The sequence below is a fragment of the Podarcis erhardii genome (genome assembly GCF_964252035.2).
Source record: "Podarcis erhardii genome assembly, chromosome: 8".
Lineage (NCBI taxonomy): Eukaryota > Metazoa > Chordata > Lepidosauria > Squamata > Lacertidae > Podarcis > Podarcis erhardii.
The window spans coordinates 86,847,431-86,873,384 of NC_138499.1; the positions used below are offsets into that span (position 1 = coordinate 86,847,431).

The 25,954-nt window shown below is 46.6% G+C and overlaps 1 protein-coding gene and 1 long non-coding RNA gene across 5 annotated transcripts in view; one reads left to right on the forward strand and one right to left on the reverse strand.

Annotated features, from left to right (window-relative positions):
* Nucleotides 1-1,390, forward strand: part of LOC309347964 — a 54,495-nt gene extending 53,105 nt beyond the window's left edge. The window contains exon 4 of the long non-coding RNA XR_014159085.1: nucleotides 838-1,390. This is a non-coding gene — a long non-coding RNA (uncharacterized lncRNA). The remainder of the gene's footprint in view (nucleotides 1-837) is intronic.
* A 16,595-nt stretch (nucleotides 1,391-17,985) lies between these two features.
* Nucleotides 17,986-25,954, reverse strand: part of PCDH1 (protocadherin 1) — an 82,495-nt gene continuing 74,526 nt past the window's right edge. For 3 of the 4 annotated variants that reach the window (XM_081872605.1, XM_081872606.1, XM_081872604.1), the window contains exon 5: nucleotides 17,986-22,195. In XM_081872605.1, the coding sequence (XP_081728731.1) occupies nucleotides 21,810-22,195 (386 nt within the window). In that variant the 3' untranslated portion in view covers nucleotides 17,986-21,809. Of the gene's footprint in view, nucleotides 22,196-25,640; nucleotides 25,685-25,954 lie in introns of all 4 variants that reach the window. The other variant, XM_081872607.1, reaches the window with a different exon arrangement.

The following is a 25,954-nucleotide window of genomic DNA, read 5'->3' on the forward strand; positions in this document are numbered from 1 at the left end:
TACCGAGAAGGCCCTCTGCCTGGTTACCTGTAACTTGGCTTCTCGCAGTGAGGGAACCACCAGAAGGCCCTCGGCACTGGACCTCAGTGTCTGGGCTGAACGATGGGGGTGGAGACGCTCCTTCAGATATACTGGACCAAGGCCATTTAGGGCTTTAAAGGTCAGCACCAACACTTTGAATTGTGCTCGGAAACGTACTGGGAGCCAATGTAGGTCTTTCAAGACCGGTGTTATATGGTCCCAGCGGCCACTCCCAGTCACCAGTCTGGCTGCCACGTTCTGGATTAGTTGTAGTTTCCGGGTCACCCCATGTAGAGCGCATTGCAGTAGTCTAAGCGAGAGATAACTAGAGCATGCACCACTCTGGTGAGGCAGTCCGCGGGCAGATAGGGTCTCAGCCTGCATACCAGATGGAGCTGGTACACAGCTGCCCTGGACACGGATTTAACCTGTGCCTCCATGGACAGCTGTGAGTCCAAAATGACTCCCAGGCTGCGCACCTGGTCCTTCAGGGGCACAGTTACCCCATTCAGGACCAGGGAATCCTCCACACCTGCCCACCTCCTGTCCCCCAAAAACAGTACTGCTTGTCAGGATTCAATCTCAATCTTTGATGCCAAGGATGTGCTCTGTCACTGAGCTATGGCCAATGGTCGCTGGTCGCTATCTATCCCTACCAAAGTGCTTCTGTATTTCACAGAATCATAGGATTGTAGAGTTGGAGGATCATCTAGTCCAACCAGTATTTTTAATTAATTATTTCCTGTTTCTTTAAGTGCGAGCATGGCAAACATTCGCTGGAATCTCTCATCCATATTTTTCTTTCTTTCTTTCCAGGAGAGCTGAGAATGTGAGCTTGGAGCTAGAGGAAATCTCAGCTATGTGACCACAGCAAACTCCCCTCTCTTAGGCACCAATCATAGCCACTGACCCATCTTGTAGATCATTATAGTTCATTATGTGAAGTTCAGTAAACACTTGTGCAAAAAAGTGTGTACTTCAGTTGTAGTACAAACATGTATGTTGTAACAACTAACAGGTCTGACTCTACTCAGAAGTTCTATAGGAACGGGGGGGGGGATGCATTCACAGAGTACACTTTCTCTGAAAATACTATTATTGATGTACTTGCATTTCCCCAATGCATTTCCCCTAAAATAAGCATTTTTGTAGGCACTTTCCCCATAAAATACTGTTATCACTTATCTGAGAATGCTGTTTCAATCTCAGAACAACCATTGCATAGGGTGAGAATGCGAGTAATCAGCTTTGAGGATGCCCACCCCTCCAGCGACCAGTGATGGGCCTCAGGACAATTGTGTTGCAACACAACACAACACAACACAACACAACACAACACAACACAACACAACACAACACAACACAACACAACACAACATTTCAAGGCTCTTTTTAAAATAATAATAATAATAATAATAATAATAATAATAATAATAATAATAATTTAATTAAATATTTTCTTGGGTTCTTTCAAGGGTCTTTTCATAGAAAGGAACAGAACAAGTAAAGCCTAATTTAGCCCAAGATCCAGTAGTTGTTTTCTGAGACCTGAACTACTTTTTAATTCTTATGGGCAATCATGCATTCTTTTTCTCCATAGCATCTTAAGGAGCAGTTGAGTGGGACCATCATTCCTATAGCTATATATTTTATGTCTGTTCCCAGTCCTGCAGCTGCATGCAGAGGCAAACCAGCAAGTCCTACAAATTTTCCAAGTCAATCCTCACATTGCAAATAGATTAAAGAGAGGAGGCTGGTCCTCTAGGTCTACTGGTAAATATAATTGCAAGTAAAAAAAAGGTAAAAGCCCTTCCCCTCCATAAAACTAACCAAAGCCACACTCTTTCCTGGTCTCCACATACTCTTATCCTTCCATCTGAATTTAGAGAAACTCCTGAAAATAGTTCTGTCAATCTTCCATTCTCTGACCAATCAGCTCTCTGCACAATCCAGCCAATCCCCATTCAGAACAATATTGCTGTGGCCAGGAGGTCCCTCCCATCCATCTGGGATGGGTTGGGGGAGGGATGTGAAAAATCTACATTTTGAACTGCAGACTCCTGAGAAATAGCACTTTGCAGGTTATCCTCCCCCCTCCTTTCTCCTAATCTTAAATGCAGATTTGCATGATGAACACTGTTGTTTTTCTTGCCTTATGTTTAATAAATAAAGCTTGTGAAAATAATAGAAAAGAAATGCTGAGTGGTGAGGATAGTAGTTTTCTTGGCTATCTTGTATTAGGTAGACGCAGTGTTTCTCAAACTTGGTTCTCCAGCTGTTGTTGGACTACAACTCCCATCACCCCCAGTTTGCAGAATCAGTGGTCAGGGATGATGGGAATTGTAGTTCAAAACCAGCTAGAGAACCAAGTTTGAGAAATACTGGTTAGTGTCTGACTAGGGCAGGAGTCGGCAGAATGCGGTCCATGGGCCTGATGTGGCCCCTGAAGACCGTTTTACCGGCCCATGAACCGAGCCACCCGCTTGGCGAATCCCCCATGCGCTGCACTAAACCAGCCCAGCGCGGTGCAGGGACTCGCTGAGCGGTGCCAGAAATTGTGTCTGTGCACTCGCAGATACCGGAAATCGCATGTGCGCATGTCCAGACGCCGAAAATTGCTTCTGTGCAGGTGCAATTTTCAGCGTCTGGGCATGCGCAGAAGCAATTTCTGGCGCTGTGGACATGCGCAGACGCTATTTTCGGCGCCACACTGCGCCAGTCCAGCCCACGGAAGATCTCCGTGGGAGTGATGTGGCCCATGGCAGATAAACCTTGCCGACCCCTAGACTAGGGCCTGGGCAAACGGGGTTCAAATGCCCACTTCAGCCGTGAACCTCACGTGGGTGACCTTGGGCCAGTCACAGTCTCTCAGCCTAGCCTACCTCCCAGGGTAGTTCTGAGACTAAAATGGGAAGGAAGAGAAACCTGGGCAGGAAAGGTGGCATGTAAATGCACTAAAATTCTTAAGGATGAATTTTAGGCACTATCCATTCTTAAGGAAATCAGCCCCAAGTGCTCACTGGACGGACAGATCCTGAAGCTGAGGCTCCAATACTTTGGCCACCTCATGAGAAGAGAAGACTCCCTGGAAAAGATCCTGATGTTGGGAAAGATGGAGGGCGCAAGGAGAAGGGGACAACAAAGGACGAGATGGTGGGACAGTGTTCTCGAAGCTGCCAGCATGAGTTTGACCAAACTGCGGGAGGCAGTGGAAGACAGGAGTGCCTGGCATGCTCTGGTCCACGGGGTCACGAAGAGTCGGACACGACTAAATGACTAAACAACAACAACAAATGCCCTAAAAAGAAATAAGATTTCTCAGTTAGTAAGCTGTAACTTTGGAGCAATGAAAGCTCAAGTTAAATTGTGGGGTGTTTTAAAGGCTGGAACTGAAACAGAAATGTCATGTAAAACACAGTCTCAGGAGGTGGCTGTTCGCTTATAGCCTCGACCTGGGGCCATTTACTGTGTAAGGAAGGGTACCGATTGCTGCTGGAACGACTGAGTGCAGCGCTCAATTGTTGTTAATACTGTGGTGATGGTAGGATTTACTCTTTAAGTGGAGGTTGATGACCAAATCACCCTATTTAGAATAAAGTGGAACACACATTAGGCAGAGGGGGAAAACACAGCCACCAGCAATCTATTCCTTCAGCTGCTTCAGGCTGCTCAGCTTTTTGTAAAACATGGACTGGAGCTGCTCTCCGCTCTGGTAAATTGGAGCACCTAAAATACAGACTGGATTCCCTTAACACTACAGTGATGACTGCTTGCCCCCCCCCCAAAAAAAACACCTGTCTGCTTTTTAGCCTAGTAAATGAAAGGCAGTGATTCTATGCATCACGTGAATGACAATGACAGGGAGGGGTGGGTTATATTTCAGCTGTTGAGAAATTATCTTATTAAATACAGGGATTCCTCACTCGTCAAGCAGCTGCACTCTGCACATGCTCATGCTGTGTATTTCTGAGGTCCATAATTCTTAGCTACACCTCCCCCAACTTAAATGAGACCCCCTTAGGCTGCAGCATGTTTTGATTGGCCTCACATTTTCCTTCTCCATAAGCCAAAATAGTGCACTTTCAGCCAACTAGCCATGGTTTGCAGCAAAAATACAACACTTAAATATAATACTGAACAGTAGTTCAGTAGTACTTTGAAAAAAGAGTAAATATGCACAGGTTTTCATGGATTACCAAGAGTAAGGCATCTGAGGCATTGTAGTTTGAGAAACTTTAACAGAAGGAAGATATTCTTTAGAAGTCATTCTATATGACCAGATCTCCCCTCCCAGGTGGCATAGGACCCAGGGATCTGGGGTGCCATAATAAGTGGCTATTTTTGTTTCAGAGAAGGTGGAGGGAAGGGAAAATTGCAGTAGGTCTTAGGAAAAGCCTTGAAAAATAGGTTTAAAGAGGGGGAAAGATGCAAATCATTACCTATTCTTCCCAAACGGGTGCTACAGAGAGACCAGTGGAAGCGCTCAATTGTATCTTATTGCATCTTGACTAGATCTGCTTTAGAGTCCAAGCAGAGCAGAGGGTCATTGATTTGGTATTTTGCAAGTTTGCCAGAGCAAAAATAGGGAGAGCGGGGATGAGAGATCAGTCATTACGGCCAGCCACCTAGCAATTGGCCTGTATGATTATTTGAATGCTTTTTCTTCTTTAGTGATCACTCGTAGCCGAGTAAGATTGTTTTCCATGAGCATGGGCTTAGCGGTGTGTCTGTAGGTGACTGTGGAGGCCAGTTCTGGATCCGCATGTCCTTCTACAGTGGGGACATAGATTTCCGGGCGAGAGTTGATCACAGTGAGGGTTTGCCAAATGTACCTTCCTCTTAGCACGTTTCTCCCTTTCATCCTGACTTTGAGTGCCTTCAAAGTCCATGACACCTTTGGTAAAGGCTGTTCTCCAATTGGAGCACTCACAGGCCAGTGTTTCCCAATTCTCAGTGTTTATACTACATTTTTTAAGATTTGCCTTGAGAGTGTCTTTAAACCTCTTCTGTTGATCACCAGCATTTCCATTTTCATGTTCAGAATAGAGCAGAATAGAGCAACATCAACGAAGTTGATGTTGAAGGATCATTGCTTCAACACTGGTGATCTTGGCTTCTTCAAGTACACTGGCATCAGTTTGCCTGTCTTCCCATGTGATATGTAAAAAATTTCGGAGACACCATTGGTGGAACTTTTCAAGGAGTGGTCCATGTTTCACAAGCGTACAGTAAGGTTGGTAGTACAATAACTTTGTAAACAAGCATTTTAAATGCATGGTTAGTCCACATCCACCACTGGGCATCAACCTCCATGTTATATACACACTCTTGACCTCAAGCATCCTGCCTGCAGTTTGGTGGTTACTAAGATTTTGCTTTTCCCCAGTCTCTACTTTTCCTCTCCTTCCCTGGCCTTCTCCCTCCACCACAGCCAAGCTGTCTTAGCTGTAGCATGTGAAGTGCTTTGGATTGTCTAATCCCACTGGGATGTGGGCTCGTGATTCTCCCATCTGCTTGTTCTGAGGCAGACATTAGCAGCGGCACTTTCACTGCACGAGCTTTAATGCCAGCAAATCTAATGAGATCAGCGCAAACGAGGGACACAGCAAGAGAGGACAGATAGTCTTCTTTCTGGCTGGCTATTTGTCCATTGAAGGTTGGCCATCTATTTCATTATTTCAGCCTTGAGAAGCCAGATGAAGAACCTTCTAGATGGATACACTACTATTAAGAGTAAAACAACATAAAATGGCAAACCCGTAACACGATGCCTTATCTTGTTGGGGCCTATGCACATGAAAGAAGATCCACATAAATATTCACAGAATCATAGTTCATAGAATCATCTACTTCAGTGATGGCCAAACTTGGCCCTCCAGCTGTTTTGGGACTACAGTTCCCATCATCCCTGACCACTGGTCCTGTTAGCTAGGGATGATGGGAGTTGTAGTCCCAAAACAGCAGGAGGGCCAGGTTTGGCCATCACTGATCTAGTTCAATCCTCTGCAATGCAAGAATCCTTTACCTTATGTGTGGCTTGAACCCATGGCTCTGAGATTACGAGCCTCACACTCTACCAACTGAGCTAAAGATCACTTTGTAGTGCAATTCTCCACTCTGGATCTGACATTTAATCAGCCCAGGAGGATGGTGGTCTGCATGTGGAGTTTTTTCTTTGAACTCCCTTTTCAAACCCTTTCCTAATGGGATTTCTTCTCCCCCTGCAGGCCGATACAACCACATGGTCCACCTGTGCAAGTGGGTGGATTCTGGAAAGCCTTTGGGAAGTTTCCACCTAGCATAGCTGGTGCTCCTGTTGACACCTTGACCAGTCTTTCAGAGATAGCTTAGACAACAATTGCTCCCTTAAGTTTTTCTTAAGAGAAATAATTGGAAGAAATTTAAAGTTTATCTACAGAAACATTGTAAAATTAAGGAATGTTAGAAGGATGTTGGAATGAAGTAATGTGGTTTTAGCAGAAATGATATAAAGGATTACGGTAGGTAAAAATGGATTTGTTAACTGGTGAAAGACGAGAATGTAAAATTACAGTATATTAAGATAAATTATTAGGAAAAAACAAAGCTGGAAAGGATTTGCTGAAATATCTAATTGAACTAGAATACAAAAAAGGGAGGTGTGAGGAGGTCAAGGAAATAAGCAAAGGAAAGAAAGTTATGTAAAGGTTTGATCTGTTTTTTTTTATTGTTTGTATTTTTTCTGTTTCCCCCCTCTTTTTCTTGTTTTTTCTTTTTTCTCTTTGTAATCTTTAAAATTTGAATAAATATTATATATATATAAAAAGAGAAATATTTTTATATGCCACAGCGGCGGCCCAAACACTAGTAGCAAAAAATTGGAAAGGGGAAAATGTTCCGACTTTAATGGAGTGGCAGAATAAACTACAAGCATATGTGGAAATGGTGCAATTGACCAACAGTTTAAGGGGTAATTCAAGACAAGAATTTGGAAAAAGAATGGGACAAATATAAGAGATATGTGCAAAAATATGCCAGTGGTTTTATCATCTATGGCAACACTTGATTGACCTTGGATAAAGAAACATATGGTAAATAAGATCAACGGTACAAATTGTTGTAAGAATGTATTAGAGAATATATAAAGAACAGAGTAATAGTGGTAGGTACATTCGCTATCAAAATAAAATTATACAACGGGAATTGACAGGAAGTCCAAAGTCCTTAGGATATTTTTTGTTAATAATTTTTGATGAGAATTTTTGTTAATGATCACATAAAAGGTAACATAAATACAGCAGAAGTTCAAGGTAAGAAAAGATAAAGTATGTGTTTTTCTTTTCTTTTTTTCTGCATATGATTGAAACTTCAATTTACTTCATGAGATGTATCATATATTTATGTAATGTATTGTAAGACTATTAATAAAGGGCGGGGGGAAATATACCACAATTGCTCCCAAGGACCCTCTCCTGCTGGCAAGTGGGAGCAATGAAGCAGCAGGGACAATGCTAAGAACACAGATGGAGGACGTCTTGAAGAACTGAAGAGCTGACCTTGAGTTTAGAGCATGTTTTAGGGCAGGGGTAGCTAACCTTTTTAAGGCAGAGGGCCAGTATTGACCCAATGCTCTGGAGGGGCATTTCAAAGTGGGTGTGACTGAACTGTAAAAGTGGGTGTGGCCTTTAAAAAAATTCATTGAGCAGCTTTCAAGGTCTCTTGGGAGGCGTCAGTTTTTGGTATTACAGTGGTAAAGGTAAAGGTAAAGGACTCCTGACATTTAAGTCCAGTCGCAAACGACTCTGCGGGTGTGGAACTCATCTCGCTTTACAGGCCGAGGGACGTTTGTCCGCAGACAGTTTTTCCAGGTCATGTGGCCAGCAGGACTAAACCGCTTCTGGCAAACCAGAGCAGTGCACGGAAACGCCGTTTACCTTCCTACCGGAGTGGTACCTATTTATCTTCTTGCACTTTGATGTGCTTTCGAACTGCTAGGTTGGCAGGAGCTGGGACCGAGCAACGGGAGCTCACCCTGTCGCAGGAATTCGAACCGCTGACCTTCTGATCAGCAAGCCCTAGGCTCAGTGGTTTAGACCACAGCGCCACCCGCGTCCCAGTACAGTGGTAGTGGTCAGGAAAAAGAATTATTGCTTTTAAAAAACAGATAAAAGGGGCAGATTTTGTGGACTCCAGTGGATCCCCCAAACCACCCGCCCAACTTGACAACATAGTATTAAAGAAAGATACCTAAAGGAGCAATCATAAAGTAAATAAATAAATTCGAAAAATCCATTTGGTGGTGGTGATGATGATGATAAATGAAATGGGGTGGGCATGGAGGGCCTCCAAGATTGACCACTTGGTGGGGCATGGGCCAAGGAGGCTTGATTGATTATGCTGGCAGTCTATCAGAAGACGCCATTGCTCCTCCTCTGGAAAAAGCCTGCAGAGCTCCCCTCCTCTGCATCCTCTCTCTTCACAAAACCACTGTGCAACGGGCTTGAGAAGGGAATTGCCATGCAATTCCATGTTGATTATTTAGATTCATTCCAGTTGGGTTTCCAGCTTGGTTTTGGCACTGAAGCAACATTGGTCACCCTGGTTGATAACCTGCACTGGGGCTGGGGCTGTCATCTTCACTTCCTGGTCCAGCTTATAAAGCTCTGCCAATTGCTTCAAGACACTGCTAAGACAGCTGTTTGTTGTTTTCTGCTTTAGCTGCAGGGCAAAGTGTGGTTCTGAAACAGTACCCTTCCCTTCCCTTCTGTTTTGGAACCCCAGGCCTGTTCCTTCCATTTTGCTTGGACCACCTTAACCAGGGGTCAGCAAACTTTTTCAGCAGGGGGCTGGTCCACTGTCCCTCAGACCTTGTGGGGGGCTGGACTATATTTTGAAAAAGAAAAGAAAAAAAGAACAAATTCCTATGCCCCACAAATAACCCAGAGATGCATTTTAAATAAAAGCACACATTCTACTCATGTAAAGGTAAAGGTAAAGGGACCCCTGACCATTAGGTCCAGTCGTGACCGACTCTGGGGTTGCGGTGCTCATCTCGCTTTATTGGCCGAGGGAGCCGGTGTACAGCTTCCGGGTCATGTGGCCAGCATGACTAAGCAGCTTCTGGCGAACCAGAGCAGCGCACGGAAACACCGTTTACCTTCCCTCTGGAGAGATACCTATTTATCTACTTGCACTTTGACGAGCTTTCGGACTGCTAGGTTTGCAGGAGCTGGGACTGAGCAACGGGAGCTCACCCCGTTGCAGGGATTCAAACCGCCGACCTTCTGATCGGCAAGTCCTAGGCTCTGTGGTTTAACCCACAGCGCCACCCGCGTCCATATAAAAACACACTTATTCCTGGACCGTCCACAGACCGGATTTAGAAGGCAACTGGGCCAGATCTGGCCCCTGGGCCTTAGTTTGCTTACCCATGACCTTGATGGTCATAGTTGTAAATGAATGAATGAATGTTTTGGCTTCCATCAGCAGCCTGACAGCATTTTCTTTGTAACTTGGGACACAATCACCTAGCACTAGTTTAAACACTCCTAGCTACATCTGCTGCATAAGCAGCCACCATACAGGGGCATTTTTCATGGGAGCACAGTCTCATAAAGCTGGAAGCAAAAAGCCATTGATTCCAGCCTCTTCCTGTGCAACCCAATCAAAGCCCAATCAATCATCTATGAGGCCGGCACATTTTGTGCAGGCAGTCCAGGTCACAGGAATAGTAACAGGAGCAGCAGAAATGTTCAGGAAGGTTTTTGGGCAGGGCTGTTGGGGTGGGATACACTGCTGGTATCCAAGGATCATTCCCCAAGAGATGGCTTCCCCTCTCCTCATATTGCAGGGCTAAGACTGGGCAGTTGGGTGGGAAACGTTGTCATTGATCCCTGGCTGTTCAGGGAACAATCCCTGAAGAGCTGGCATGAGAGAGAGCTTTGTGTCTGGTGTCTGGTGTCTGTGTGCATGGGCATATGTGTGTGCTAGTCATGCAGCCTTCAAGCTGACTGTCAATGGAAATGGAAATGTTTCACCAGTCCTGATCTAGGGATCCCTTTTCTCACTTGGGACCCCACCTAGGAGAACCTGGGACCCAACTCTGGATGACTTGATACCCATTCCCCATCACACCTCCTGATGCAACCACCTGAAATGTGATCAAATGACTCTATTTACTAAAACGAACAAAAAGGCAATTAAAAGTGCAATAAGGGGCGAGAAGTGTTTCCCTTTAGTTATGGTGAGAGGGGGAAAAGTTCACTTTCAAGATTCTATAGTTCATAAAAATGACGCTTGCTGAGCTAACACCTTGAAATTTTACATACATGATCTGCACGATGAGGTCTACAACCGTTTCAGATTTCAAACCAATCTGATGAAAATTGCCACTGGTACAGCAAATTAAAAAGTGCTGAAAATCGATACTGCCCCATTTGTTTGTTTGTTTGAGAAATGATCCAGCACATTTCTTTCCAATCTTAGTGTGAATGACTTGCGTACTTTATTCAGGTTTTCCATGGAAGACGATCATGCATTGGTTGGGAGAAGTTCTGAGCAGCAGTTCAGAAGTTATTAAGCTTTCCCTGCCCCACTGAAGCCTATGGAAACCAAAGTACTGGCAGATCGCACAGGGCATGGTCAGATCCAAAAATGAAGCCACACGTCCCGTCAGAAGTGCAGTGCTTGCAGAGAGAGCCACCTAGTGGTTGCTATGTGCAATGCCTACTTTTTGTTGTTAAGGAATACTGTACATCTGTTTGGTCAGACAAGGGCTCACCGATATTTCTACAGGACATTTAATATTTCCAACATTTAATGTGGGAACATGAGCTGTCATATAATATCCTAACCTCGTGAACTGCAAACTCCAACCCTACCCCTTAATCAGTGGTTGCAGTGTGGTAAGGTGTAGAATGAGGTTGTGCAGAAGCTTTTGGGAATGTTCAGGATTCTCCTCCAGCATTTATCCTCCCAACAAGCCTGAAAGGTAGGCCACATGGAGGGATAATGACTGCAGCAATGTATCCCTTTGATATGCATGTCACAGCATCAGCCTCATGCCAGGATTCTGCACGAAGTGCAGTTTCTGGATCAATCAATAGGGAAGCCTCACATTGAGTGCAGCATTCAGGTCTTGGAGTCATGAGTACCTAAACTGTGGTGATCAAACTATTTTGGTCCAGAAACAGTCACAGCTGTTTAACCAGCTGAAGCTGAGGAAAGGTGCTCCCGGCCACTGATAAACAAAATGGCTCATTTGCTCTTTCACCTCTTCTTGGAATAAGAGCCAGGCAGACCTCCGTTTAGCTTTTTAAAAATTATGCACAGATCCTTTATCCGCCAAGACCTGCACATCTGTGCTTGCCTTGCCACTGCCAGGCAGAGAGAGCCATCGTCTAGGCTTTCTGTAGAGCCGACTGCGGAAGACTCAAGAGTACTTCAGACCAACAAACAGATACTGTTGCTACATACAATATGCAAATCAGATCCCCCCCCCCGCTGTGTATTTTGGGTTTCCACCATTTGACAGTTATAATTTACATTCTTTTGAGGTTCTATACCATGCCAAGTGTCCATACTTTCCAGGGACAGTCCTAGAATTACGAACAAGCAGGCAGTGGCTTCTGTTCCTTCTCACTACCATGTGGAAGAGCAGTCCCACGAGGCTCCTTGTTAGTATGGTCAGAATCAGGGTTTGGGCCCCTGGAAGGTGCCTGACTTTTGATGCCTGACCCCGCTGTCAGTGCAAGTCTACGTGGCCTTAGCGGCTCAAATGCGCACTGGATTTTTTTCCTGTTAAGCTAATCTTGACCAATTACCGTATTTTTCGCTCTATAAGACACACCAGATCATAAGACGCACCTAGTTTTTGGAGGAGGAAAACAAGAAAAAAAATATTCTGAATCTCAGAAGCCAGAACAGCAAAAGGGATCGCTGCGCAGTGAAAGCAGCAATCCCTCTTGCTATTCTGGCTTCTGGGATAGCTGCGCAGCCTGCATTCGCTCCATAAGACGCACACACATTTCCCCTTACTTTTTAGGAGGGGAAAAGTGAGTCTTATAGAGCAAAAAATACGGTACTCCCACGATGCTGTGAGAAATACAGACCTGTCTCTTGGCAGGGGTGCAGGCATCTCTTTCATAGCTTTGTACCTTTCAGTCTGAAATTCAGAGAAATCCCGAATGCAGCTTAAGATGCTTATGATCCCAGCTCATCGTTTTTCAGTGCCTCTGGTGAGCTCAGCTGCGGAACCTCAGAACATTTTATTGCCAGTGCTATTTGCATTGGAAACTGATCCAGGGCTTTTGGACACCCAAGAGGAAGGACTGCTGGTTCAGAGATCTGGAATGAGGACTTCCAACACCAAGATGCAGAGCGAGTTGAGATGATGTGCTGCTTTGGAGGACAGAGCAGTCACACAAAGTCCAGGGTGTCTGGAAGCCCACTGTACCTGCCAGCATTGAGATCCAGCCAAGGGACAGCAAGTGATACCCAAGCATAACATCAATATATCCTTCAAGGCTCCTTCCTACATCTGCTCCTTTATTTTCTGTGAGTAATTGCTGTAGAGAGTATTAAGTCTGGCTTTTCAATCCTGCCTCTTGCTGTAGATTAGATTCAGTTAGGAAGTGGCTGTGTATATGCAGGTCTCTCATATATCCCTGATTGCCATGGCTATGGAAGTCTCCAGTTTTGCAGACCACATGCCTAAACAAGGCATAAACAGGTTATGATGTCACTCCTGAGACTTGTTTGAATGCGAAATTGCTCCCATCGGATATGTTGTCATGTGAATTTCACCAACTATTCTGCAAGGCATTGGGTAGGGGGATTTTTAAACAGTTCAGAAAGGAAAATTCTCAGAAAAATGTCTCAGAAAAATCTCTTCCAATAAATTTAGATTCATATAATTCTGAAGAAAATCATATTAGTAATTCAAACTGATGGATGAAAAAAGCAAGGCTAAGAAAGGCTGACTGGAGGGAGTAGGGCCAAGCCCATTTTTGCTTTCAAAAATATTAATATATACAGTATTAGGTTAGATCAACAGCTGTACCTAAAATTCACCACCCTACCTTGAGATGTTGAAATAGAAGTGTTTTTTTTTAATTCTCCTAGGTGAGGTCCAACAAGAAAACGCTACTCCTCTGTGCATTGAAATGTCACATTTGCACATGAATCCTGCAATTCTCACATGCTTCTGCATTTGTGTGATGCTCCACATCCTGTGCTGTTTTTAAAAGTTTAGCGTGTTCTTGGAATGGGCTGTAAGGTGGTGGACTGGGCTGTTCAGTTTTATTCACCAACTGGATGTGAGAGGTTGGCAGCGGCTGGTGCCCAGCTCCACAGCCGGGCCCAACTGGGTTCAAACCAGGGTGTGCCAGAAGTGCTGTTGTGCAGTAGCAGCTGGTCACCCGAGATGCCATCACTTCCTCTATGAGCACCTAAGGGTGGCAAAACCCCACTTTTAATTATCCTGAAGCCCTTTTGTTGAAATACAAAGGAAGAACAGGGTGTAAGTTATGGAAATAAGGAACTGAAAAAAATAAATAAAACCATAAAGCAATTTTCAAATAATAAATTCTAAGGAGGCGGCCACCTCCCGCTGTCTACACTTATTTTTACTTTGATCAGGATTTCCTCCTGTTCTCAGTCACACACTCTGTGTCAGCGCCTTGAAAGAAAAGTCGTTCCCTTCTGCTGACACCCCCCCACTCCACCGGGTTTCCTTTCCAGACAATAGCTATTCTGGTCTCCCTTTGCGGATTTCCTTCCAGTGAATCGCACCAAGCCGTCAACTCAATGGCTCCCTTCCCCATTCCAATCTAGGAAAGCTAGCAGGGAAAGGCTGGATATAAGCACACCTGGTATCACAGGGGACAAGAGATTGCCCAGAGTTCAGCAGGCAGGCTCAGCCTCTGGTCTTTTAGCAGCTAGGGCACAATATTACATTGCATAGCCAGATGCTTTCCTCCCATTATGGTGGGCCCTTCTCCCACAACTTGGGCTATGGTCCTCATCATGACATGTGTTCTTGTTGGGATCCTCACCTCCAGCCTGCTCCTCTCTGTGAAATCCAGCTCCCGTGTCCCATCTGCTGATATTTGTCCCTTGCACCAAATTCTGGCAATAACCGCAACAACATCTACAGTGTAATTCTATGCTTGTCTACTGCATTTGAGGTACAGTGGTACCTTGGGTTAAGAACTTAATTCGTTCTGGAGGTCCATTCTTAACGTGAAACTGTTCTTAACCTGAGGTACCACTTTAGCTAATGGGGCCTCCCGCTGCCGCCACGCCGCAATTTCTGTTCTCATCCTGAAGCAAAGTTCTTAACCCGAGGTACTATTTCTGGGTTAGCGGAGTCTGTAACCTGAAGCGTCTGTAACCAGAGGTACCACTGTATTTCTGGTATTTCACCTTATTGAAATAATTATTGGCAGCCCTGTGGGGCCCTCCCCCATCCTGTTTGGCTGCCGTCTGAAGCATAGTTACTTGAAAAGCTCAGTTAGTAACGTTCATGTTCACGTTCAATAGCATTCATGACAAAGAAAATGTGTGTAGGTTTGATTTTTGTATACTCGGCTTTGCCATGAATTCTCCAGGTGTTAAAGGTCCATTAGGTCCAGTCGCGGACGACTCTGGGGTTGCAGCGCTCATCTCACTTTACTGGCCAAGGGAGCCGGTGTACAGCTTCCGGGTCATGTGGCCAGCATGACTAAGCCACTTCTGGCGAACCAGAGCAGCACATGGAAACGCCATTTACCTTCCCACTGGAGCGGTACCTATTTATCTACTTGTACTTTGACGTGCTTTCGAACTGCTAGGTTGGCAGGAGCAGGGACCCAGTTTGATATACGTTTGTTTTCTCCAACCAACCTACCAACCTGTCCCCGGCAAACTCTACATAAGTGGAAAATGCCCAGCATAGAGAAGTAGCTCTATATGTGCTCTCTATGTGTTTCCTTTGACAGGAAATGATTTTAACTACATTTTACTTCCAATAATGTGGAGGTACAGTGGGTCTACCTTATCAAAGGCAAAAATACACAAAGAGGAACCCCCAGAACTGCTCCAAACCTCATGAGATGGTGGGCTGCTTACCTGGTGCAATGGAGGGGGGGAATATAAATAAATGGGACAGCAGAGAATGGTTTTCCATTAATCTATTTGCTTCTCCCTGCCCACTAAAGCAAGCACATCTGGTTAAGGGATGAAGCTCCCCAAGTTGACAAGTAAAGGGAGCACAAGTGGTAGACTTATGGTACACATCAGGGGAGATCCAGGGCTGATTCAACATCACTTGGCCCAAGCCCTTGGCCCAAGATCCTCCTGAACTGATCTGACTTTTCTAGATTTGGGTTTGGCTGAATCCAGTGCACAGCCCTGCTAGTTACCTCCAAAGATTGCTGGTGGAAGATACACTCCCCCTACATGGATTTTGGGAAATGGTATCAAGAGATCTCCATTGGCTTGTGCTGGGGAAGGCATAGATCCGGGTTAAAAAACAGACCCAAACTCCTTTCCCAAATCACTGGGGTGCCCCGGGGAAATGATTCACTGAGAACAGGGCCAGTCCACCCATGAGGTACATCTGGCAGGATCTTTCCCCCACCCCAGCAGGACCAGCACCCACCCTTCCTGCCACATGATCCCAGTAAGCGAGGCTTGCGGAGTGGGGAGGGTGGTACCAGAGCCGTAGCTAGGTGATCTTGTGCCCCTGGCAGAACGGTTCAGATTGCGCCCCCAAATTAGCTCTTCTTTCCGCCTCCACTCCAACCCTCCCCCCCCATTCAATTCACCCTCTTTTCTTATAAGGCAGTAATCAATATTTTTATTTATGGACATATTTTAAAGCCGATTTTGTGCACCCCCTTGCCTGCGCCCCTGGCGGGGGCCCACCTCGCCACCCCCTAGCTACAGCCCTGGGCGGCACCTTCCTATTTTTCCTCAGGTGCCCAAACAGGTCCTTGCCATCATAAGTAAAGATCTCCCCACCTTTCTAAAATTCCGGGCACAGAGCCTTCTTTCCCATAGGGCTTAGTGGTGCATTGCGCCAGGGCGCCGGCCTCTCAAGGGCAGCCTGGCAAGTGGGGGAGCTGTGGGGCTTTGCGGCGGCCTCCCCTTTCCCCTTTCCCTGCATGCCCGCCAGCTGCACCTCGCCAACCATAAGGCTGGCAGGTGTGCAGCTTTCCTCCCAAGCCTCTGCGGAGATCGCTCTCCTCCTGAGGAGGCTTGGGAGGGGTACAACTTCACTACCAAGCCACTGCAAGGATCGCGCAGTGGCATGGGGAAGAGTTGTACCCCCCAATGGCTGGCAGTGTGCAGCTACGGTCACCCCAACACTATCCGTGGTAATTTGGGGGCGCTGGGCGGATATTTGCACCCAAGTGCAGTATCTGCTAAAGATGGCCCTGTCCGCGCATTTACCCAGGCAGCCTGGTTTTGTTTCAGGAGAGAGGAATCCCTGAGATCAGGCGGAACCCCACTTCCTTGATCTATCTTGTCTAGGCTGAGTTTCAGTTTATTCACTCTCATCCAGCTGTATTGCTGACCTCAGACACTTGTTCGGCAGCCTTCTTAAAACAGCCCCCCAGGGTGGGGGAATTGGCTCAGGGCAGCAGGACACACAAGGGATACTTTAAATTTTATTCCACCAGGCCATTTCCTTGCCCACTGAAGCTGCTAAAAGTCTCACGGGGGACGATGGATGGAGGGAGGGACTTGATACAACACAGACTATTGGCACAACACAAATAAAGACTAGTTATTAAGCTTATGGTTAAAGCTAGTGTGGTGCAGTGGTTAGAGTTTTGGACTAGGACCTGAAGCGCCAGACTTGGGCATAAAGCTCACTGGGTAACCTTAGGCCAGTCACTGCCTCTCAGCCTAACCTGCCTCACAGGGTTGTTGTGGTGATTAAATGACATGGAGAACCATGTAGCTCCTTGGAGGAAAAACTGGAACATAAATGCAATAATTGAATAAATACAATGAAATGAAAATTTCATGGACTAGAGTCCACTTCATCATATGCATAATTATCCTTCACTGGATCCACAATGAAGTGTATCCACATTATGCCATAATAAAATCGGTCCCGTATACCTGAAGGAGCGTCTCCACCCCCATCGTTCTGCCCGGACACTGAGGTCCAGCACCGAGGGCCTTCTGGTGGTTCCTTTGCTGCGAGAAGCCAAGTTATAGGGAACCAGGCAGAGGGCCTTCTCGGTGGTGGCACCTGCCCTGTGGAATTCCTTCCCACCAGATGTCAAAGAGAAAAACAACTACCAGACTTTTAGAAGACATCTGAAGGCAGCCCTGTTGAGGGAAGCTTTTAATGTTTAATAGACTATTGTGTTTTACTATTCTGTTGGAATCTGCCCAGAGTGGGCGGGGTATAAATAATAAATGATGATGATGATGATGATGATGATGATTAAATTTCCAGCCTTTAACATTTTGCCAGCCTTTAACATTTTGCCAGCCTTTAACATTTTGCCAGCCTTTAACTTCTGTCTGCAAAATGCCTTATGAGAACTTTGCCCTGAAAGGCAAGTCAGATATATTTAAACTAAGTTTATAAGAGGCTACATGACTGTTTTTTCCCCTGCTATGAAAAATGGGCATAATATGGATGTCTTTGCCTCCTGTGGGACAAATATCAACTGGCAGGGGACACTGAGCTGGGAGAATTCATTGAATCCCCTTCCCTCCTTCTGGTGCTACTGCTCCAGGCTAACCCTTATTTACAGCCTCGTGGTGTTTTACACACACACAACCACACACACACACACACACACACACAGAGAGAGAGAGAGAGAGAGAGAGAGAGAGAGAGAGAGAGAGAGAGAGATCTAGTCATGGGTCTTCCTGGTTGCATATTTTGTCCTTCAGAAATGATATCAAATGAAGCCCACGGTATATATATCTGACACCTAACCTAACTGATCTGCTGAGACAATAAATCAGATCAAGCCAGAAGGTTTTCACATTTTTATTGTAAAGCTTTGGGAGGGCTAATTACAGTGGAGTTTGTCATCTGACAGCTCAGCAAACAAACAGAATGGAAGAGAACAGAAAAGGGCTCACGAGGCGTCATGCTCACTGTTCCAAACAAAAAGGATTACAAGGGAATCAATTGTGCTCATGGCGCCTGGGGAGAACGAAGCCCCGGGCCCAAAGCCTTCCCAGTGCAAGGGAAATGCATCACATTGAGAGCAATACAACCTTAGCAAGAGAGGCAGCGCCTAAACATAGGTCACCATCTGAAAAATAGTTGGGTACTCTTTATTCCGCCGTAGGATTCCTCCTTTTAGAAAAAGCTACACCTGCATGTACATAAAACTGTACAAAAAACAAGGCATCACAAGCAAGGAACTGAAATCTCATATAAATAGAACCAACACGAAGAGCTACAAAGGGGTCACTTGGCTCCATCTTACACAGCTGGCCTGTGCCTGGCCTCCCACCTTTGGTTTTACCCCTGGCTTGTCCTAGTGCAGTGCTCAAAAGTGTCCTTCCCTCCCCCCTCGCCCTTCAATGTGCTTGTCTAGCCCAGGACCCTTGAGCTCCTCCTCCTCCTCCTCCTTCTCTGCGCACATAGGCTCTCTCCTTCTGGCTTTGACTTGTGCAAAATGAGCTTCTCCTGGTGGCACCTGGGCTCTTGGAGATCGCCTGCACCACCCTGTGGCACCTCCCTATTCCGTGGCCTTTCAGCCCAATGGCACTACCGCTGTCCCCCCAAAACATCCTCACCTCTTCTGCCGTACGCGGGAGGCAGCTATGTCTTGAACGTGGTTTTCCTCATGGTTTTCCTTCATGGGACCAGAGACCAAGTCCCCTTCTCTTTCCTCCCTCTGCCTTCTTTTATCCGATTTTCCAGGGGCAAACCAAGAGGGAAGAGGTGGAAGACTTTACACACACACTCTCTCACACACACACCTGTCAGATACCATCAGATACACCAGTGTGGATTGATCCAGCCTGTCATTCACATTCACATATCGGCCTTTGCCTACCTAAGAAGGGGACAAGCACCCCTAGCCTGCTTGGTACATGCTCATTTTGCTCCCCGGAGCCCTGTGGCAAATGCATCCAAGGATGGAAGCAGCGTTCGGCTGAGGGGAGCCTTAAAATGCCCATTGTCAAGTGAAAGGCTTTTCCATTGTGTTCTTTTTGCTTTCTTTCAGCAGGCCTAACTTATGGACAGGCCTATTTGAATGTCCCATTCCATAGGCATTATTATTATTATTATTAAAAATGAAATAAGGTAACCTTACCTGGGAACCACAGGTATTCTCTGGTGAGTGAGCCTGGCTCCCATCTATGCCTTCCACAGCAGGGAAGTAATAATACGGAAGAGCAAGAGGGTCCCTGCCCCTCTCCACCTTAGAATGGCACTTTAAAGTGTCTGGAAAGGACAATGTATGGTTCAGGATGGGTGGCTGAAATCCCTTTGATCCCTGGGCAGAGCAGATATAAGCTTGTGTTTGAGTGGGTATGGAAAGAACAGCCATTTCCAGCTCCTTTGAGGTCAAAGCTCACCACTGGCCACCCAGCCTCTTGGTACCAGAATAAATAGGTAGTGCAAGGCGCCCCCTACCATCTGTGAGTTGCTTCTGGACCAGCCCTGAGTCTCAGAGATGTAGGCAACAGAACAGGAAAGTCCTTTGCTTTCGTGCAGACTGCAAGTCACCAGGGACCGCAAATGGAGGACTCTAGTACTGAGATCCAGACACCTAATTCTCTGGTTGGTGGCAGCCATTGAAGGAAGCTGCTTGTTTGCTCTGTTCTGCACTTTGGTGTCACCAATGCCGATGGTCAGAAGATGATAGTTTAGCAACCTACTTGGTGGGAGCCAGATGACACAATGGGACAAGAGGGTCCTATAAAGCTTCTGGCTCTGGCCTGGCTGTTCAGTCTTGGAGACTGCTCCTCCCCACCTACCTGCTTCCAGACTGTCGGCCCGGACACACACACACACACACACACACACACACACACACACACACAACTGTACCACAAAAGCTAAGGAGATACCATCCCTGCAGATACCACGAGGTGCTTCCCCCCTTCTCCCCAGATCCATGCAACAGAGAAAGTTGAACAGAGACACAGCAAAGGGTGACGACCAGTCTGCCTCCTGCAGCCCAGCTAAGAAGAACACATCCATGACCCATGGCAAAATGTGGGGAGGGGGCAGGGTCTATGGGCACCAGAAGAACCAAGTCCAATGCAGGGACCAAGAGGGCTGAGCCGGGCCCAACAAGTATCAGTGGTCAGGTGAACAGAGGTCCCACACTGGAGTTTGTACCAATGAACGTTGTGCGGGGCAAACAGTTGTATCCTCCATTGCCATGCAGATTGGAATGAAGCCCCACCGCTCGCAGGGTGGACAGGTTTTTGGGCAGGGATGGCCACGAGCTCTTGGCTATATGGAGCCAGGTCCAATTAAGTCAGGACACCTACGAGCAACTGAAGAACCAAGTTACTTGAGCAGCCCATGGGTGGCTGGAGGTGGAAGAGTGCCCCTCGCCCAATTGGGGCTGGTCTTTTCACCCATCCAAGGGGACAACCCACTGCAGGGATCAATGCTTCCAAGGGTGGTTCCATTATTTGTTATAGGGCCCTGCTGGAACCACGATACCACCAGAGAGTTCCTATGTGGCTAAACCTGTGGCACCCAAAGAGAACATTGGAGCCCTTGAGGCTGGCTCTCTGGTCTCAAGGCAGAGGGAGGGAGGGGGGTGACTCCAGCATACAGAGGCCTCGTGGCCCCCAATGTGACCCTGAGTCAAAGCTCCATTCACAAAGGCAATGGTGGCTTACAGGCAGACTTTTCAAAGGCCGGGATCATGGCGCTGGGGCCCAGTGACCCCATGGGAGTTCCCTGCCTCGCGTGAGGCAGAAGAGATACTGGGAAGTTAGGGTGTTGGACGTCTCTTCCACCTTTCCAGCTGGCCTTAGCTCCACTGTCCAGGGGGCAGGGGCAAAGGAGGACCAGATGAAAGCCACAACCAGCAGCTCTAAGGCTCCTCCTCCTCCCCACATGTGACGAGAAGAGTTGCTGAAGTCTGGAAAGAGATTGGGGTTGAAAGCTCTGCAATGCCCTTCCGCCCAGTCCTGGCGACCGGCCAGAGCTCTCCCCTCACCAGCCAGTGCCCCATCCTTTTTACACTGTGGAAGGTGAGGGTGGGCTGCTTGGAAGCACTTGCTCCCATGTGCTCTTCTGTGTGGTGAAAGATTCAAGCTGGAAATTGCTCCCTGTGGTTTTGTTTTGTTTCAAAGTCTTTTTGTTTCAAGGACAATAAAACTTCTGATCAGGCAGGACGCAAATGTCATTCCTAAGATTCATATTTACAGGAGTCTACAGTAACAAGAGAGGCAGCTTTTCCCCCTGGACCTGCGCCAGGTGCCCTTGGCCCTGTGCCCAATGGACTCCACCAAGTCTACGTGGACCTTTGGTAACTCAGCCCTTCCCCCCACCCCCAGCCCTGAAGCCATGAGGCCAAGCCCTCTTCGCTACGTTCCTCTCTCCCTCCTTCCAGGCATCTAGGGACCACTCTACTGAGAGCTTGGTAATTCATGTTGACATCGGTTCTCTTGCCCTGGGAGCAATGAGTTCATAAAAAAGTGTTCCTGTGCCCAGGGCCTGGGCAAGGCATTCTCACCTGGCAGGCACAGAACCACCAATGCGAGCGATAAAGCATCACAGTTTGAAAAGTCCCTTCTTTTTATTCTTCTTTGAAATCCAGACACTGGTCTGAGGTGTTTCGCAGGCACCTTCCATGGTCCTCTTCATCTCACAGGTAGATCTCCCGCTTGGCAGTTTGGGACGATGGTGTGGTGGCTGCCTGGAAGTCCGAGGTCTGGGTCAGAGGGATTTCCTCCATGGGGGAGTCCTTGCAGGGCTCATGGCTACTGTTGGAGAAGGCACTGTACGTGGGGAGCAGGTGGAGGTTAGCCATTTTGGTGTTGCGCTCTTCTGAGAGTCTGGGGCTGCCATTCCCAACTTGTTCTTGACTCCCTCTGTCTTGATAAGGCACAAATGTGGAGAGTTTGAGGGCGTTCTTGGGCCTCCGGCTTGGAGAGGACTGACCTGGCATCCAGCAGGTGTCAGAGTGACCAAACTCTGTGCATTCCCGGGTGCAGTTCCCTGTCATGGCTACGTCAGGCAGAGGCCGGAGATCTGCACAACACAACAACAACAAAACAAAAAAAAGGAAGGAGAGGGAGGAGGATTAAACACACATAGAGACACAGTGCACAGTCTGAGAAGCTGTTATGGCCAAACTTCAGGCAAATCATGTCTGGGAATACACACCCTCAGGAGCTATCTTCCTCACCAGTCTTTTCCATTATTGCAGTGCTGCATTTGTCACAGAAGAAGTACCAGAAGTGAGGACTGGAGCAGAGGCAGAGTTAGGGAGCACAACTGGTTCAGACACTCTGGGCACAGAGCCTTGGGGGGGGGGCACCACTAGGATGCAGAATGCAAGGCGAGAGGGTGCCAAATTTTGGCGTTGCGCAGGGCGCCGCTGAAAGTTGAGGACCCAAGGTCTGCAACTGACTAGAGAGTCAAGCAAAGCACTAGCCCTCATGGGTTAGGTGAGTTGTATTACTATAAAGGTAAAGGGACCCCGACCATTAGGTCCAGTCGTGGCCGACTCTGGGGTTGCGGCGCTCATCTCGCTTTGTTGGCCAAGGGAGCTGGCATACAGCTTCCGGGTCACATGGCCAGCATGACTAAGCCGCTTCTGGCGAACCAGAGGAGCGCACGGAAATGCCATTTACCTTCTACTTGCACTTTGACGTGCTTTCGAACTGCTAGGTTGGTAGGAGCTGGGACTGAACAACGGGAGCTAACCCCATCACGGGGATTCGAACCGCCGACCTTCTGATCGGCAAGCCCTAGGTTCCGTGGTTTAACCCACAGCGCCTCCTGTTTCCCATTGTATTACAGGCAAAAAGACTGAGGCCTGGTCCAGACAACAGAATGAGGCTGGACTGATATATAGCAGAGTCCAGATGGGGCAAAATGAACTCTAACACTTCAGACTGTAGTAGAGGGATCAGATGCGTGACTGCTCTTCTACATTAGGAAAATCTTTACATGCTAGAGAGAAAATTTATCCCGAAAGGGTTGTTTTTTTACCTGCAGATTTTTATTTTTTTTTTAAAAAAAAATGGCATTCCTCCCACTTAAGAGTCTGAAATGGCTATACAGTCTACCTCCTCCGAGATTCTTTCATCTTATTTTCCTTCATGTGCAAACCAAACCGACCCCACACCCTACAGGATCGTAGTACCAGTTCTCATTTCAGCCAGATTTCCTTTATTTGCCAGCAGAGCCCACCTCTCCTCCCCAAGGGGGCACCTGGGCACCAAAAAGCAGCGGCCGCTCCCCAAGGTGGCAGCTGCTCCCCTGCCTAGGCTACAGCTGACGTGGACATAGAAAAATAAACATATATATGTATGTTGCGATGAGAATATTTTCATGCACAGAACTGAACCCTAGATGCCTAAGCACTTGCAAGGCACCTCACTAGTATTATGGTGTAGAGGACGGAGTTGAACTTCAACTAGGGAAACCTGGATTCAGCTCCCAGCTCAGCTGCGAAGGCTGCCAGGGGACTTGGACAGTCATTCTGTCCCATGCTGGCCTATCTCGCAGGGATGCCTAGATGGAAAAGAAAAAGTGGCTCAGACTACTTAAATAAATTATATGTTTCTGCTTTTAGGTGTTTATTGCTTCTGCCCAACTGTAGATGTTTGGGCCAAAGGTGCATAACAGATCTCTCGCCATGCTTTTATAGAGAGAATTTTTCATTGGGGAAGGGCATTTTTAATCATGCAAAGAGGAGGGCTTAGCCTTTCATTAAAATAAAACCCACACTATGAAGCAATATTGTGATAAATGTACTTTAATTTAAATGAGATTTTTAAAAAAAAAATAGTATTTACATTTAAATAAAAACATCCAGATTTCCAAAATAGTAACTGCATGCCCAAGTTGATATTTTCTGCATTCTGTGCCATCTGATTTTCCAGCCATGGATACTTAACCCTCCCTACCTCCCGCTGCCCCCCACAGAAACCTCACTGCTTTGTGAAGCTTCAGTGGAGGGGGATGTGCTGTGTTTGGTTTTTTCCAAATGATTCCATCACCTGCAATTGCTTTCCTTTACTAAGAAGGGGCACAGAATGGGCGAAGTGGGCCAAGGGATCCGTGCCCTGAGGGTGAAGAAGCAGGCTGGAGAAACAGAAAAGTGGCGACACTTTGAGCTCACTAGAAGGGAATTCACAAGGGCTGGAGGAGGAGAATTTCCCACTACTATACATGCTTAAAAATACCCTGCAATATCTCTATTTATGGGCCCATTCCTGCAAGCTCAGACACCAATTATCCATGCTAATTATTGTCACTACCAATTAAGGAAGGACAAGTCAGTCTGAGATAGTGTGTGTGTGTGTGTGTGTGTGTGTGTGTGTGTGTGTGAGAGAGAGAGAGAGAGAGAGAGAGAGAGAGAGAGAGAGAGATCTTATGGAAGTTTGCCCTGTCCCACTTTAAAGTTGCCCTAACAACTTTTAAAAGGCTATAAAATACTGGTGTGTTGCAGACTGCAGAAAGATACACTAAAATAAAAATAAAAATAAAATAAAATAAAATAAAATAAAATAAAATAAAATAAAATAAAATAAAATAAAATAAAATAAAATAAAATAAAATAAAATAAAATAAAATAAAATAAAATAAAATAAAATAAAATAAAATAAAATAAATCCCCTTCTGCTACCCATCCTGAGCACTCCAATGCTAGCTTTGCTAATGTCCCCCAAGGCTTATGCTTATGCTTACCAGGAAATTGTGTTACATCTATACTTCTGAATGCTCCACTGGTTCACTGCTTTGTCTCAAGGGATCACGTGGATCACCTTTCCTGCCCTCCCACATAACCACATCCAAAATGCCAAGACTGATTCCTCTTGCCCATTGGCATTTGTGATATATACTATAATCACTGCATAGGATTCACACAGATGGGAAAGCAGACTAAAACACTTTAATGAATAAGCAAATCAATGAAGAATAATAAAGATGGAAATCACGAGCTCAGCCACCTCCCTTTCCCTTTGCTCTCCGTCGCCCAGAGATTCCAGCGACAACAGAGGCTTGGGAAGAGAAAGCAAAGGGACTGGATAATATATCTGCAGGGAGGCTCAGAACATGCCAGTATCCTCTTTTCCTTAGCTTTTGAAATTGCATCAGCTGTCGCCTGTTGCACTCTTTGCGCCCGTGAGCATGCGTTTCCCCAAGTCATGCAGCACTGAACGTTTCTGTTTGGTTTTGCCCCGTTTTTGGTAGCAGCAAAGCGGAAGCATCTCTCTCTCTCTCTCTCTCTCTCTCTCTCTCTCTCTCTCTCCTCGCACTTCCACCCACGCCAGTTTAGCCAGCAGTGCTTTTGTTCCATCTCCCAATGCTGCCTCCCAAAGACATCTCCATGCTGCTCCAAGCGGGGCTGCGCTTCCTAGAGCCCCACTTCCATTGCCTCCCCACAACCCTCGCAAGGTGTGTGGGGGGGATTCATAGATCCCTGAGCCCACGCTCTCCCTGGAAAGCCATGCACACCTACCTGGGTGCAGAGCCCCCTTCACAGTCTGCTCCATTCAGGGGACACTAATGAGGAGCAGAAAAAGGAGGAGAGGGTCACTCAGGATCAGGGCCGGATTTAGGTTTGATGAGGCCCTAAGCTACTGAAGGTCATGGGGCCCTTTATATGTCCAGCTGTCCTTGGTCAACAACAAATTGTCGCTGTTTTTTGTGTTGAATATATGCTATATGGTCATTTGTGGACCTAATAGGTATCTAATGCCATTTGCCATTGTTGCTGGATGTAGGTTTTATTTTCTTTGTTTTTTATCTTATATTTTGGAAATGTACATCCAG